The sequence below is a fragment of the Calidris pugnax genome, unplaced genomic scaffold (assembly GCF_001431845.1).
Source record: "Calidris pugnax isolate Ruff unplaced genomic scaffold, ASM143184v1 scaffold44, whole genome shotgun sequence".
Classification (NCBI taxonomy): domain Eukaryota; kingdom Metazoa; phylum Chordata; class Aves; order Charadriiformes; family Scolopacidae; genus Calidris; species Calidris pugnax.
Genome location: NW_015094506.1, coordinates 4767122 through 4782342, shown reverse-complemented (window position 1 = coordinate 4782342; position 15221 = coordinate 4767122). Strand labels below are relative to the sequence as shown.

At 46.5% G+C, this 15221-nt stretch overlaps 1 protein-coding gene across 2 annotated transcripts in view; it reads right to left on the bottom strand.

Moving 5' to 3' along the window:
• The window catches only part of SGSM3 (small G protein signaling modulator 3), a 28149-nt gene that overhangs the window by 10038 nt on the left and 2890 nt on the right, over positions 1-15221 (bottom strand). Inside the window, exons 2-12 of one of the 2 annotated variants that reach the window (XM_014963791.1) lie at positions 12166-12279; positions 9238-9321; positions 7872-7957; positions 6654-6720; positions 5059-5267; positions 4798-4905; positions 3719-3862; positions 3138-3333; positions 2763-2908; positions 1629-1856; positions 628-682 (exon numbers count right to left, since the gene is read on the bottom strand). In XM_014963791.1, coding sequence (XP_014819277.1) covers positions 628-682; positions 1629-1856; positions 2763-2908; positions 3138-3333; positions 3719-3862; positions 4798-4905; positions 5059-5267; positions 6654-6720; positions 7872-7957; positions 9238-9244 — 1246 coding nt within the window. In that variant the 5' untranslated portion in view covers positions 9245-9321; positions 12166-12279. The remainder of the gene's footprint in view (positions 1-627; positions 683-1628; positions 1857-2762; positions 2909-3137; positions 3334-3718; positions 3863-4797; positions 4906-5058; positions 5268-6653; positions 6721-7871; positions 7958-9237; positions 9322-12165; positions 12280-15221) is intronic. The other variant, XM_014963790.1, reaches the window with a different exon arrangement.

Here is a 15221-nt window from a genome sequence, read left to right as displayed (position 1 = left end):
AAGAAAGCTAACCAGTTGCAAGACAGTGATAACAGTGAGGCTTACAATAGAAAGGGCTATTACAGAGTCATAGAAGCAAATTACTGTTAAGCCCATGCAAAATCTATTCTGGCCCTGTGATTTCTGGACATCTGCCGGCTCAACCCATAAGCAAAGAAAATTAAGACTCAAAAGCATTAACAACATTGAGCTCTCAAAGTAAGGTGGAGCATCAGTCATGTTTGTATTTATAAATTTTGATGAGTGACACATTGGATCATCCTGTCCTGCCTCAGATCTTCAGGGATGTTCCTGAACTGAGGAGAGTAAGATCAGGAGAGTATAACACCCAGCCTGTTGATATCAGAAAATGTGTCTGACTGTTGGTCAGAGCAAGAAGGACATTACAGCTAGGCTGAGCTACAGACCACTGTTTGTCACCATTTAAGGTCTAACCATCTAACCCTAAGATTCACTTTCTGAGCTCAGGCCAAAGCAAGTAGAAAACTGCACTTCTTCACTTCTCATCCTTCAGTTCTGGCTCCCTTCTCTTCCCCTGTCCCACTGTTTCCCTGCTTTGCTCACTCCTCTCCCTCCTGGGCTGCTATATCCATGAGTACCACGTGAAAGGCACAGGATTGTCCTTACCAAAAAGCAGTGAGGTGATGCCAGATTTCCTGCGCTGAGTCCTGCGCCGCACAATCTGTGGCAGAGGGAAATGAGAGAACGAAGTGCACGCATTAGGACAGTTTTCAGAAATAAAATTAAGCAATCCTCCACACAAATCAGCTCTGGGCAAGGGGTCCTGACAGTGACCACTGGAAGGGGCAGGCAAGTGAGTTGGCAATTTTCGACAGGGGTTGTTCTGGTTCTAACACAATGAATCAGCTCTACTGCTTGATATGCTCCATGCGCAATGGGTTATTTATAGCCCAATTATTACGAAAGCATAATTGGAGTTCAAGAATCAACCATGACTCGAGTGAATAATTTTAGTTTGAATTCTACTTGTTGCCAAAAGCAGTTCTGCACGTAATTATATATAAATTTCTAAATGGATGCCTATTACATTTTAGAATTGCAGGAGCATCTTATGATCAGCACACAGATGAGCATCAAGAACATATCTTCCACGCAGGCTTGACAAACAGGAGCTACTACATCTGCGACTGCAGACTGTAGTCCAAGATTAAACACAGGTGCATTTTTTTATTCAGCTTCTCAAAGGCTGTTGCTGTTTTCTAATTCGACATTCCAGAGTTATTTTTGTGTATCAGTTTCTTACTAATGGACTACCTCCAGTTCCTATTCTACATGCTGCAAGCAAATTCTGCCAAAAGCATATGCTGTTTCTTTTAGTTTCCATTAATAAAACACATCATAAGTCTCATTAATGATAATTACAATCAACGTCAATATCCCTTTCACCTGGGATTTATCAACTAGGACAGATCTGGCAGCATTTCATTAGTACAGACCTTCCCCTTGCTTCCCAATACCTTTTCTCCACTGGATGACACAGTCATCCTGGAGCCAAAATCCTCTCAGACAGGAGGACCTTTTGCTCACAAACAGCATTTGGGAGGAAACACGGAAAGGAATGGCAAAAAAAGGGAGCAGCAGAGGCAGATGGGACTCTGTGCACTCACTTTGGATAAATTGTTGACAGTGGTGCTGGAGTTGAGCAGCTGCCCTTGGTCAGCAATGAGGTAGGCCAAGTGTTTGCGACGCTGGGTCTCCACCGCCACATCTGTCAGCGAGCCAGCCACGCGCATGGCCTCCCGCAGCAGCACATCTGCATCCTCAATCTGGCTTGGGATGTCCGAGAGCGTGTTGAAGATTGAGGCGGAGTTCTCAGACTGGATTAGCTCATCCTCCTGCAATGATGCACTCATTTGGCCACACAGAACAGAGAGCATGACAGCCATGTTCTTTGGGCTGCTAGATGCAACTTTACATTCAGTGTACAGCCTGGGCTAGAAACAGTGCAGACACAACTAGATAACTCCATAAAGGTTTCTGTAGAAAGAGTTCAAGCTACCTATGAGAGGGGAACAGCATCTTTTACTATTCCACTGCAGTGAGATCTGCCCCCAAAGTTCTGGTTGGCATGTTTCTGATTCACAGCATCCATCCTTGAAATGAAGCCAAATCAGCAAGGAAAGACAAAACAGAAGCTATTCTGCACCCACCGCCAAGACTGGGCACAGCAGGTATCTTGTTGGGGACAAGGAGATGGAAGCTGCTCAGTCCCACACATTACAGAGCACCTACCATGTAAACTGCTCCACCTTTCCCTTACTCCCAGCAGGCTCACCCTTGCCCTTCACACAGCAAGCTGAACCACAAAATTATTTTTCACATCAAAAGGAAAAAATCAGGCAGTTAAACGTAAGCCAGCCAAATCAAAAGTAGTCAGGACAACGCTAATCTCTTAGAGCGTTCAACAGTGCCATCAAAAGCTCCCCAGATGATCCTGGCCTTGGCTTAGTTGAGGTAAGATGGAACCTCAGGTTGGAATCTAGACTGAATAGAGGGGGTGCAGCTGATGAGGTTTAATTACAAGGGAACAAATGAGGTTGGCGGGGGAAACAGCAACCCCTGAATACTGTAAAGTGCCTTGGAAATTCTTCACAGCCCCCAGCTCCGAAGAAGCCAGGAAGTCATCTTCCAGAGCACATTCCCAAACCACACACAGGAAGTGGATATGAAACCTTCTTGCCCCTAAAACTCAGAATTAAACACTGAAGTACTATAAAGGACGAAGAGAAGGTGGGAATTACCTTCATACTGAGCATGCCCAAAGTGAGCTGGAACAGCACCAGAGAGCCCTGGTAGAAGAAGAGGTCCCAAATACGTAGCAACAGCTTGATGTGGACAACACTAGCAAAAGAGGTGAGGAACCAGTGCAAGGTGATTAAGGAGAGCTCTGTAAATAAAGATACACAAAAGAAATATGACAAGGGAAGTCAGCCAGCTAGTGAGGATGGACTCTCCTAAGTGCTCTCCTTCCAGCTAAAAGATGACCAATGCAACTGCCTCCATGGCCCGGAGGTTTGCTCCTAGGCCTGCTGCTTTCCCTTTGCAAAACAAGAACAGTAATTTTTGTCTGCGTGTCACCCTGGCGAAAAGCTATGGTTTCTAGGGTACACTCTTACCGATGTCGTGCTCCTGGAGCAGCTTGTCCAAGCGGGGCAAGTACTGCACAATGAGCTGTCGCAGGACACGCTGGTCAGTCTGCACACCCATCAGGGTGGTGCTGAAGTAGGAGGCAGGAACCAGTTCCTCGATGATAGCACACATCATCCAGAAGGCATCTTCCTCCTCCAAGAAAAGCAGCAGAGAGGCCGCCACCTAGGATTTTGAAGGAAGAAGAACTGCATATCCTAAGAGGAGCAGAACTCTTTCCCCACTTCCTCACATGGAGAGATGGACCAGTATCTAGGTGACCAACATCTTCCTTCCTCTGCAGCTCTTTTGCAGTCTCCCACTGAAGTGATTCCTCCTCAGTGTAATGCCTGTCCCTCCCCGACAGATAAACTGAATTCTTCCACACCTTTGGACATGTGGTGTCCTCTGCTCTCCCTTCCCCAGGAAAACCATTCCATGTGGAAGGGATTTCCCTTCTGCTCATCTGGCAGCCATAACGTCTGGCAGCACTGCCTCAAATTTTTTGTCCCAGCATACCCACTACAGACAAAACGATCCCTATCATGAAGACACTCTGAAAGAAGGTTACCATGCCAGTGCCTTGGCAATATCCAATCTCTGGGTAGAGCCAGGCAAGTCCCCGTAGTATCCTGCGTAGCCGTGGCACCCCAATACTGTTCATGTTGGAGAAGCAGGCATTGCTGGGCATCGTGCGGAGCAAGTCCTTTTCAATCTGCAAGACAGCCATAAGCAAGGACAGGGTCAGCTAAGCAGCATCTGAACAATTGCCTTCTGCTCTCTGCACTTCCCCCCGGTCTCTTCTTGCCTCAGGGATCTCTGCTTCCCCACACTCATGTGCAGGTCCATACGCACCAAAGATGGCCCTGTCCAAGCACCTCGGGTCAGTTTAACAGCCTTCACTGATGTGTCAGAAAATGCCAGTGCTGATGGTGACTTGGTATATCCCAAGAAATACTTGGCTAAACTCAGCCCCTAGCTTCACCATTGAGAATAGCAGGCATACTGGTTGGGGATTTCATCTGCCCAGGTTTCCGGTAAGGCTTCCCAACAAACCTATCCCAGAAAGAAACCAACCCCCTGGCCACATCTGTGACAGGGGACTTGGAGGTGAACAGCCCACAGATCTCCCTTGGACAGTGCTGTTCCTCCTTCAAACCATTTTGAACCTAGCTTCTTAGTGAGAAGTGAAAATGTGTAGCGCTCAATTTCTTTTGCCATGGCCTTTGCCTCCTCCCACAAAAGGAGAGGTCAGAGGAAGAGGGAAAACACCCTGTAACAGTCTTGCTGGTGTTCAGAGACTTTGTATTTGAGTGGCAGCTGCCACTACCTCAACAGAGGCGCATCTGTCAGCCTTTCACCCTTCACTTCCCTCAATGAATATCAGGACATTTGTCGAGATGCAACGGCAGGTAGCATGGGTCCAATCCCATCCCTGCTGTCGTAGGAAGGAGAGGGGCTGCACAGTTGCTATTCCAACAAAACAAAGGAGAAATATGCCCAACAGGATTAAGCTTTAGCAGGATTCAGCCACATGTGCCTTCTCAACTGTCCCTGCTGCAGGTGTTAGGTAGACTCCCCTCGCACAGTAAATCTTGGCCTTTCTCCTCACTCCCTTGTGCCCAGCAAGCACTAGGCACTATCTCCTACCTGTTTGGCAGCAATGGTTTCATCATTAGAGCTGTTTTTCACAATATCCCGATATGACATCTCTGAATTCCTCTTCTTCTGCAAGGCCCCTGACAGGCGCATCCACAGCTGGGGGGACAGGGTGACCAGAGACAGGAAGCATCACTAAGAGAGCCACAGAACGCCATAATCTGGCACCCTCCCAACCAAGAGAAAGTAGTCCCCCTCCACTGTCTCCTACTCCAGGCAGGAGAGCCTGCCCCGAGCAGGCAGGACTCTTACCTGTGGCCTCATGCTGTGGGGGATGCCGGCTAGCACCAAGGAGCGCAGCTTGTCTGAATGCGGTAGGGTGACCTCAATTTTGTCCCAGGTGAGGTCACCCACGTCGTGGTTGTGTGTGAATTCCAGGTGAGCCTGCCACTTGAGCCTCTGCTGTGGCTCCTCCGTCAGTGGGACCCCCAGAAGCTTGCTGGAGTTTGGCTCAGCACCATCTGCCACAGCAAAGGGAGGAGAATGAAATGCAGACAAACGAGAGAGGGAACAGGAGAGGGAACAAACATAGGGCAGGGTGGGGAGTAGGAAGGCCATCTGAAGAAAGCACATTAAAAACATTCACGTCTTCCAGCCGAAGCAAAGCTCGGTTTCTAGCTGTCTTCTCCATGCAGCAAATTTTATGGTCATAAGCACTGGGGCCTTGAGAACTAAGAAGCTGTCAGCAGGCTTCTAGTCTTTACTTACTCATGATTTAGAGCAGAGTGTGGCTGGAATTAAACAAGACCTCAGCAGCAGTCATCCTGCTGGGTTTTGTAAGGGTCTGTAAATCAGGCTGACAAAAGCATAGCAAGCCTCAGAGGTGGCAAGCAGAAGCTATATGCTCATGCAAGTAATGAGGTGCAAAGTGTCAACTTTGGGGATGTTTAATCACCAAAAAAGCTTTAATAAGGACACTTCCAAATTCACAATGCGAAAGCACCTTAACCTGAGGCTGGCTTTCTAAGATACTTTAGCCCAAGTACAGGTTTGACGTAAGGCACTCTGTCCTTCATCATGTAACACAGCTCAACAATGCAGTCCAAATCTTTCTGCTGATTTAATAATGCACAAGTCTATCAAATGTTCTGGCTGAAGAAAATCACTGTGTCCTGTCCTCATCTCTGGGTTATTGCTTCAAAGAGGATCCTCTATGACTCAAGGTGCCTCAGGGTACACAGGCAAACAACTTCTGCCCTTGCGCTGTATAGCCTGAGCCCTGGAAATGTCCTCTCAGAGCACATAAAGCAATTTCTATGTCCCCCACTCCTTTCCCTTCCCCTTTGCAAGGGCAACCAACTGTTGTAGTTCAACACCCAGCTGCAACAGCTCTCCACAACTCCTTCTATTTGGTCAACTGCCTCTATCTTTCAGGAAAACCAGGATGTGGGTTCTGGCTCTACAATTTTCCCAGGTTGTGGGATGGGAAGAACACATACTGCTGCCACTCACCTTGGCCATGAATTTTTCAACAGACAGCACATGTCATCGTGCCTGCTATCAGTGCTTACAGTGCTACTGAACGTGACAGAGACCTCACTGTGAGCTGGGAAAGATGCCCTTCCCCAGCATGTAGCTGCTAATGGAAATGGTAACTACTTCATAACTTTTCTCTCTCTCATCCACGGCACAAGCACAAGGGTACGGAAATGACTCTGCTGGAGACTACGCTTAAGGCCAGCACATCTAATGTACTTAATTACAACAGTAGGATACAGAAAGAAGATGAAGGCGGGCAGACAAGACCTAGCAGAAAATGGTTGTAAAATCACCCTGCCAAACTCAGAAGCATGGGAAGGGCTGGACGCAGGACACAATTAAAGGGGAAGGGATGGGACTGGCTTTACCTTCTTTATCAACTCGGAAACCGAATTCATCATAGTGGAACTCTGGCTGATCGATGGATTCTTCTTTCTGAGAGATGTGAGGAAGGAGAACAGACACTTTCACCAGTTTATCACTGAACAAGTGAACAGACACATGTGATACTGCCCTGTCTCACCACTATCCACACTGTGCCCCTCTGAGCAACTGGACTCCTTCCCCTTTTATTTTCAATGCCTCCCACCACAATTCCCAGGCGGAGACGTGTTGCATGCCATTCCCGTTTTGACTTCTCCATGGAAGTTGTGAAGCCCTGCCTTCACACCTCCACAGATTTTTCCAGCAGGGCTTGAGCACAGCATCATATCAAGATCAGAACTTCCCACCTGGAGGGGCATGCAGCCCTCCTCATGGTTAGTCCTCTGTTACTTCTGTAAACCCACTGTAAACTCAGCTCCCTGCATTGTTCCATCTCCTGCCTGTTGCTTTCAGATCTCTCTGAAAGACGGCAGGCAAAACTGGGATTTGCACCTATGGGGCAAACCCAAATTATAGGCCAAAGGAAATTAGGGTCCATGACCCAAATCTCAACTTTCCTCATTTGTGCTCCTGGTTGGCAACTGGGCTGTACCACTGGAGGTTGCAATCAGGCTTTTTTAAAGAGTGCAAACCTACAGAGACCTTCCCGTTCCTGCAAGCCCACCTGCCCTCCCTGTGGGGTCTCGCAAGCATTGCACCCAAATAGTGCCCAAAAAGCACGCTTCTAGCATAGCTCCACAATAAGTTTAAACCTGCTTCACTGGACTCAGCTGCCTTCAGCAAACACTGCGGGTAAGTTACAAAATTCCACAGCTGCTTCCTTCCTTCCTGCTCTCCCCACCTGGTGACAAGCCTTGAGGCTAGCATTTCCTGCCATGCACAAGCCATCCAGGGTAGTGTGATGGTGACAGAGACTCCCCCGAGTGTGTCAACATTTTTACAGTGGAGCAATAATTGCAAAACAGTAGGGCAATAATTCACACAAGTTTCTTTGTGCTCTGCAAGATCCTCTTGCAGCCGCAAAACACACGGAGTTTAAGTCACAGACCAGCATCCCCAACCAAAGCACTGGAGGAAGAGTGCATCTCTCCCTCCTTTTGCCCTGTGGCTTTCAGAGACCACCAGAAATCACCAGGGTTCCTTTACCTCTGTGCAGAGCCAGAGAACACCCGCTCCCTGTCCCACACTGCCCCACACCATACCTGTGTGTATTTTGCCAGGATCTCCTGAGGCCAAATGCTGGGAGTGAGCGCTGAGAAGGGACCCCCAGCGGAGGGAGTGCGATGGCCTGAACAGAAAGAGAACACAGAGCAGTGAAAACCTGGAATGACTCCCTTGGAAATTGCACACACAATACACACTGTTCCAGCAAGAGAAGGACTCCTCAACAGTTTGTCACTAGTACTACTCTAGACATTCAGACAGCTCCCACTTCACCAAGGAAGCAAGTCATTTCAGATAGTTTTTTTCCTTTATCATCAAGCAAAAAAACCAGAAAGGCTTCCTCTAAGAAAGAAACTTTTAGGGAAGAGAAAGAGTTCCATAGCATCACGTGATCTTCTTCTGCTTGGAAAAGATGTGTGGTTAATGCCAAGCCAGGGGAACCATTACCAAAAAAATTATTATGGAGAAGTAAACGCCTCCTGTGGAGGCACTGATCCCAGCACCAGCAGCACTCCAGAGTTCCCTGAAACTGTCACCTAGACACCAAAATGGGAAACCACAGCCCTCAACAAGATGCTCAACTGCTTCCTTTCCTCCAGATGAGCTGGGATATTGCCAGACCATATATAGTGAGCTGTAGCAATAAAATCATGCCTATCACCTTGGTGTTCTGTGTTCAAGATAAGCACCTTTCCAGTCTCAGGTAGTGTTCCACTGAACAGCTCCCCTTGGAATAAAAGCAGACCTCAAGTTTTGCAACTGAAGCAGATAAGTATGTCTCAGATCTTCCACTGTGCACATCACCAAGAAAAAGGTTTACTTGGCTTTGAAGAATAGTCTTCCTCAGGGTTATATGCCCTGAAATAACCAGCTGGACCAGGAAGGAAGGTTTACACAAAAATACAGGGTGGGAGGGTTGGGCACTGGTAAGAAGGAGAAGACCTAGTTCCAGTAAAACTTATATCTCAGTAGTCCACAGCTGAAATCTAGTAATTCTTCAGCCTTCTGCCTGCCCTAGAACTACCATTGTACAGCAAAAAGTTCTCAGATCATAAAATGAGCCACCCACTTTTGGGCAAGTCTTGGGAGAACAGAACCAAGCAAATTTTATGAAAAATGGGGAAGGCAGACTACATTTCAACCTCCTTCTTCCTCTGTGTTCAATGGCTGAAGCAGCTTCTGCAGACTGCAGCACAGGGTGAAAGAAGGAACTGAGTTCACTCTCAGCAAAAAGGCAGCTGGGTCACAACGAGTGGGGCAGTTTCCTCTTCCACAATTGGACTAGACAGTATGTTAATGTAAAGAATGGCTCTTGGAACCAGTAACTTTATTTTACTAAGTTGCAGCTGAAGAAAGAACAAGGAACCAAACAAGAAGATACTATGCTCATTTTTGCCAGCTCACCTGACATTGCGCTAGGTAAGGCCAAGTAGCACAGGCTGTCAGCAGGGCCAGAAATTCTGTTCTCAGAGGTGAGAGGTCACTATCCTGTTATAAAAAGGAAAAAACAAAAAAGTGACAAGAGAATTCAGTTAGCATCTAAGAGTATGTTCAGTGACAGACAGACCCCTCACGCACAACTTGTGCACAGGAAAACTAAACCCTTAGTATTTAGATTCCCCATAGGAAAATTAAATTACAGAGTTTGGAATTTCCTCTTGGTTTCATACCTACCCATCAGCTAGAAAGAGCACACTGTCATTTACCAAATTCCTTGTGACAGAAACAGTGTTGCTGACTGAAAAAAATGTCAAAAATCAAGTCAACTCTCATCACCTCTTCCTTCACCTATTGTGAGACCTGTATTTAATTATGAACACTAATAAAAACAAACCATACGTCATCATTCTCTGAATTTACTGCCCACGGAGAAGGGACCGGAATGGTGAAAAGGGTATAAGGGTGTATCATTATATGAAATAAGCCTGAAAGAGATTTTAGGGGTAGCATCACAAGAGCAAAGTGTATTAGGCTGTGCAAAACAGCTCCCTGAAGGGAGCTGGAAAAGCTTCTGACAAGGATTTTCTGTGATGAACTGGACAAGGATATGGACAACATGCAAACTAGTATCTCTGCAGTGAGCCGGGGTCTTCTCAACTAAATCTGGTGATAAAGCTGAATGAAACAGCTTGCATAGCTCTCCTCCTTACTTTCCCAATACTAGTTCAGAGCAGAATTTTTATAGGGGTTTTCCAGGACAACAATGGAATAGTTCAGTAATCAGAAAGATATTTTCAACTTTAAGATCAACCTTAAACTGTGTGTGGGTGGGAGACAGCAAGAGTCACCTCTATGAAGCAGATGAAGCCAGTACTGGGATATATAAGTCACTCGCACTTATTGGGGAACAAACCTGGGAGAAACTAACATTTGCATGTCTGGGGTGGGTTTTCCAGCTTCCCCTTTTCAGTAAGACTACTTATGACTGGAAGCCACTAAAAGAAGGAACCCCAGGGATTTATCCAGCAGGCCCTGTCCAAGTTGTTTACAGTGCTCAATAGTACAAGGTTATATTGCCTTTGCATCTCAGTGAGCTTTCCAGCAAGCACTTGCAGCCTGGAAGTGGCTTGTTACAGCACTCCAAGATAAGCAGCTGTAAAACACGGCAAAAGCATAAAAAGCATTTGTGTCTGAGAACACAAATGATAAGGCTTCTGCCTTCCAGATTTAAACAGTTCTCTGCAGGAGAAAAGCTGGCATGAACAGACGCTCTGATCTTCTGACACCAACTCTCCGGGGAAAAAGAAAAAAAGAAAAAAGAAACCACACAAGTTCAGCTTTTGTTTCTGAGAAGCAGCATCCACATGATGGCCAGTTGCTTACCCACGAGTTCTGTAAATGCTCTTCTACCCTTCCCATCACTCTAGCCCCACTTGTTCTCTTAGCACCAACTTTTCCCTCAGCAGCTGAAGACGTTTTAACAAGAATTACAAAATGAGCACCTGTGCACTCATATTACATGGCAATGCACATAGCATGCTCACCACCATGCTGACAATACTTAATTCTCCTTTCAACATTGCTCTGAATCCATTTTGATGCTTTTTGGTGGGGGGGGCTTATCACTGCCCTGTGACCACAGCTGCTCTGTTCCTGAGCCTGCAATATGTCCTCCTCCCCTGCCTTCTCTCAGCCCAGTTGACTGGAAACACCTGTTTCCAGTGTCTTTTATTAGGAATGCAGTGACTGTTTCAGCCACGTGGCATGTCTGCCATGCTTCTCGTTACCTGTGCCCTGAACCCGTGCTCAGCACCTCAAGCCTGGGAGCAGGGATCCCCCTCGGTCATTATTAACCTTCTTCCCATGCACAATCACTGCTGAACCAACCTGCTATGGAGCAGCCGGGCCAGTGTGTTAGGGATGCAGGTGAGAAAACACCCCATAACAAGGGAATTAACCACAGGAAGCAGAGCAGGAGAGTGCTGAGGCTGAAAGTCCCTCCTTGTAAAGGCGTAGCAGAGGGGAACACCTTCCCTTGTCCACGTCACCGTGGCCGCCACCTGCCCTCCCATCCCTGACATTAGAACTGCTGAACTCGGTGGGCAGGTTTTTCCTGCCCCTGGTTCCTATAGAAACCTTCCTGCAAGCACCCATCTGGGACCAGGCCCAGAGAGAAAGCTCACCTTGCTCCTGGCACCAGGCTGTGCGGAAGGGCAGGGAGGGAAGTGTGAATCACACCAAGAGATGGTTCCTGCTGTGGCACCAGGAGGCAGTGAGCTGGGGACTGCCTACGGAGCCAGGTGTCCCCAAGAGAAGGTGCCAAGGCCACTACGTCAGCCCTGCAGGACTTCACCATCCTGCTTTCTGTTGCCCTCTACTCAGCCTCCAGTAAAGCATCACAGGAACTGGGAAGAAGGTTCCACCTTCTCACCCACCAGCCAGTGCAAGCCAGGTGGAGGAAGATGATATCCGGCACACGGGACTGAGATAGTAAGTTCCTTCCTTTGACTGAGGGAAATAAACTTAAAGCAGCTTTCAAACTCTCCTAGCCAGGAGACAGCAAGTAGCAAAAGGGTCTCCCATGAAGCCTGTGAAATTGCATGCACGAAATTGCTACAGCAACTTAGCTGTGTTATTTGAGCAGTACACACTTTTGAAAATGAGAAACAGTAAGGGATACAAAGGACAAAACACATTAGATCCAACAAATATTAATGGCACTCCCAAACCCTCAGAACTCTAAAACTAAAACCAGTTTTCACCCATACATTAAGAAGCATCCCCGATGTTTCAAGGCAATTGAAGTTTCCTACACAAAGCAATTTTGGTCACACAACAGGTAGTCTTCACACTTTGAAAGAAAAGTATTTTTTGTTAAAATGAAAATGGTACCTGTTATTTGCAGCTTTACTTTTTGAGTTCAGACTCTGAAACAAATCACACACCCATTGATTCCAGCCTGCCAGAGACAGCCATAATGACCGTGTGTGTACCTGAAACAGGCGGCTGCAAGGGAAGCACACAGTCAGCATCAGGTACAGCTATTTGAAGCGCTCCAGCTGCAGCATCTTTGCCAGAGTTGCAAACACACACGGCACAGGATTATATCCAATTAGTTTCTTTCTCAGTGTAGGTGTCCTTTTGAAATCAATGTTTGTAAAGGAGACCTGCAAATTAACTTCCACCTGGCAATATCAAGCCTCCTCTGGACACACCTGCTCTTCCACACAGCTGTGATACGAGAGATTTCAATTACGCGTCTTCTCGCAAACACCAGATAACAATCTCCTGCTGCCTGTGTTTTACTTGCTTGGCCTCTTTTGCCACGTGATCTCCACTTAGGCCTGCTGTGGTAGCGCTTGGATGTGCTAGGCATGAAAAGATGCTGCCAGGAGCCTTTCAGTAGGATCTTTATTTTGGAAGAGAAACACCTTCCCAGGATCATTCTGCCTCTGCTGATTTTAGCAACAAAAAAAATAAGAATCCACCAAAAAAGCAAGATACCTCTAGCAGATAGACTGTGCGGAAGACAAACATTTTACAAAGCAATGTGTTTGTGTGCTGAAAACACTACAACTAGTAACTATGCAGGAGCCATCAGTGAACATAATCAGAAGGACCAGAACAAGCCTAACACTTCTTTCTAGAATGATTTTCTTCCACTGTCATAGGAACAGCATACGCAACACTGCATGCAGTAAATCCCACTGCCACCCCTGGACTGTCAACTGGGTTCCACCGCTGTCTATTTTTTCCTTTATTTAAAAAAAAAAGAAAAGTTTTGGAACAGAGAAAAGCAACTGCAAAGCCACAACTCATCCGGAGGCCACACGCTTAGGTGTAGTTCTAGAAGCTTCTTCCAGCTCAGCTTTTAAAATCCCATGTAGATTGCATCCCATTTAACATTTAGACAAACTCTTTCTCTCGCAGAAATCAGACAAAAATCAGACCCTGCACTGAATCAGGCAGTTCATTTCTGCCCCCTCACACCTGGAAAGCGTTGTTTTCCTAATTAAAATCCTGACTTGCCCAATGAAACGCTCAAGAGGAGCTCTCAGCAGCAAGCCCTTTGCCTTCCCTTCCCCCATCAGTTTCTCCTCCAGGTCAGGAAAAGCCAAGTCCCGGAGGTGCAAATGCCATTAGTCCCGTGAGTCAATATTTGCTTTGCGGGTATACCATCAGAAGAAAACTCCAGCTTCACAAACAAGTACAGCCCCACACCTGACCAAGGGGCGGACAACATGCAAGTAATTTCTATCCCTCACACCCTGGCTTTTTAAGTGATGCAGAATCCCACGCACCCATGGACACACACCAACCCCGGGTTAAAGAGTCACCACGGTGTGAGTGAACCTGGAGTGAACTCCAAGACTATTGGAGTTTCCCCTTCCCCTTTCCCAGTGCTCCCCTTATTTGAGAGCATACGTGAGAGGAATATAAGCGCTCCTGCCATCTCACGCAGGAGGGTTACAATAGATGGAGCAATAGAACAACAGCTGGCTATTTTAATCTGCATTGAATGAGGATGGAAAAAAAGACCAGGGCACAAACTCGCAAGGTGTTCGTTGTCACTGCACAGAGACAATGCCTCCAACGCAGAGGCAAGAAAACCCACAAACGCCTAAAGGCAGGTCTGCAATTCACCTAGTTCAAGGCTTAGGGTACAGGTGAATCCACATTAAACACCACTATGCAAATATAATCCAAATGTGTGTCTAAGGGGTCCCAAACATCTCTTCTATGAGAGTCAATTTCTTCACAATAAATAGACACTTTCACCCAAATAAGCATGGTGCAGGACCAGGGCACTTCTGCAGACCACTGCATAAACTCATCTTCCCCACAACTCTCCAGAAGTGTTTACCTTCTGGTTCATGAACTTCTGCAAGTCTGCAAACTATTTATAAGATGTCTGTGGAAGGTAATGGCAACTGTACAGTTTCATTTGCTATACAGAAGTTTGAAAGAAAAGATTTCTGTTAGAGATGCAGGGTGATTCCAATCAAAGAAAGGTTGAAAGACACTACTGACAGCTATTTGAATACAGATAACATGATGTCTTTTGTATGACACTCCTACCCTGAGCAGTGACAAACAGTGCCATGCAAAGCTCTCTCCATCACCTCCAGAGCCAGCCCTGCAGACACCCTCCAGGTAAAAGTTTCATTCTCAAGCTGGCCTCGTCCTACTATTTCCAGTGACAAAGGAGTAACAGCCTGAAGAATGACTCTTCCTTGATATGGCCTCTGTTGGATCTTCAAAGCTTTAGCTGTCAGGTTTGCCATTCTCTTGGTCAGGTGCAAGAAAGGTTAGATTCAGGTCACACTCCTGTAGCTCTGTTGTATTACGATTTGCTCTACTATTAGCAAAAACAAAAACTGCTATTCACGTAGCAGGACTCTAAGGAGGTCTCACTTCATTTGGCTCCAGAAAATGGCTTTTTAAGGAAAGTATATCCCACAGCACTCAGAGCCCTGGAGGAGGAAAATCTTGTCTTTCCAGAACTCAACTTTCTAAAGAGGCTAGTAACACCCAAAACACCTCTCAGGACTGTTTGCAAAGCTCTTATCTGGCATGTAATGTTAGACTACTTAGATCTTGCCCCTGCAGAAATTTATAGACACAGGTAACTCAGCGAAAGAAGGTGAAATATACAATGATCATTAACATTTATAACAAAACAAGACACCCCTCTTTACCCCCCTAATATTTCCTGTTTCTGGGGAATCAGGAAGATTTCTTCTCCAGAACAAAAGGGCTGTCGGGTTATGGCCATTTTCTCTCATCTCTGAATCATCAGGTACTTCCCAGCCAAGAAACACTGCACTGACTGGGCAGTGACAACAGTTCTTGTAGTCATACTAACAGCAATACGCTATCTTCTTTTATCTATCTCATAAAACGAGTGTCATATCATTTCTCCTAAAGTTTCTTTTTTTTTTTTTTTC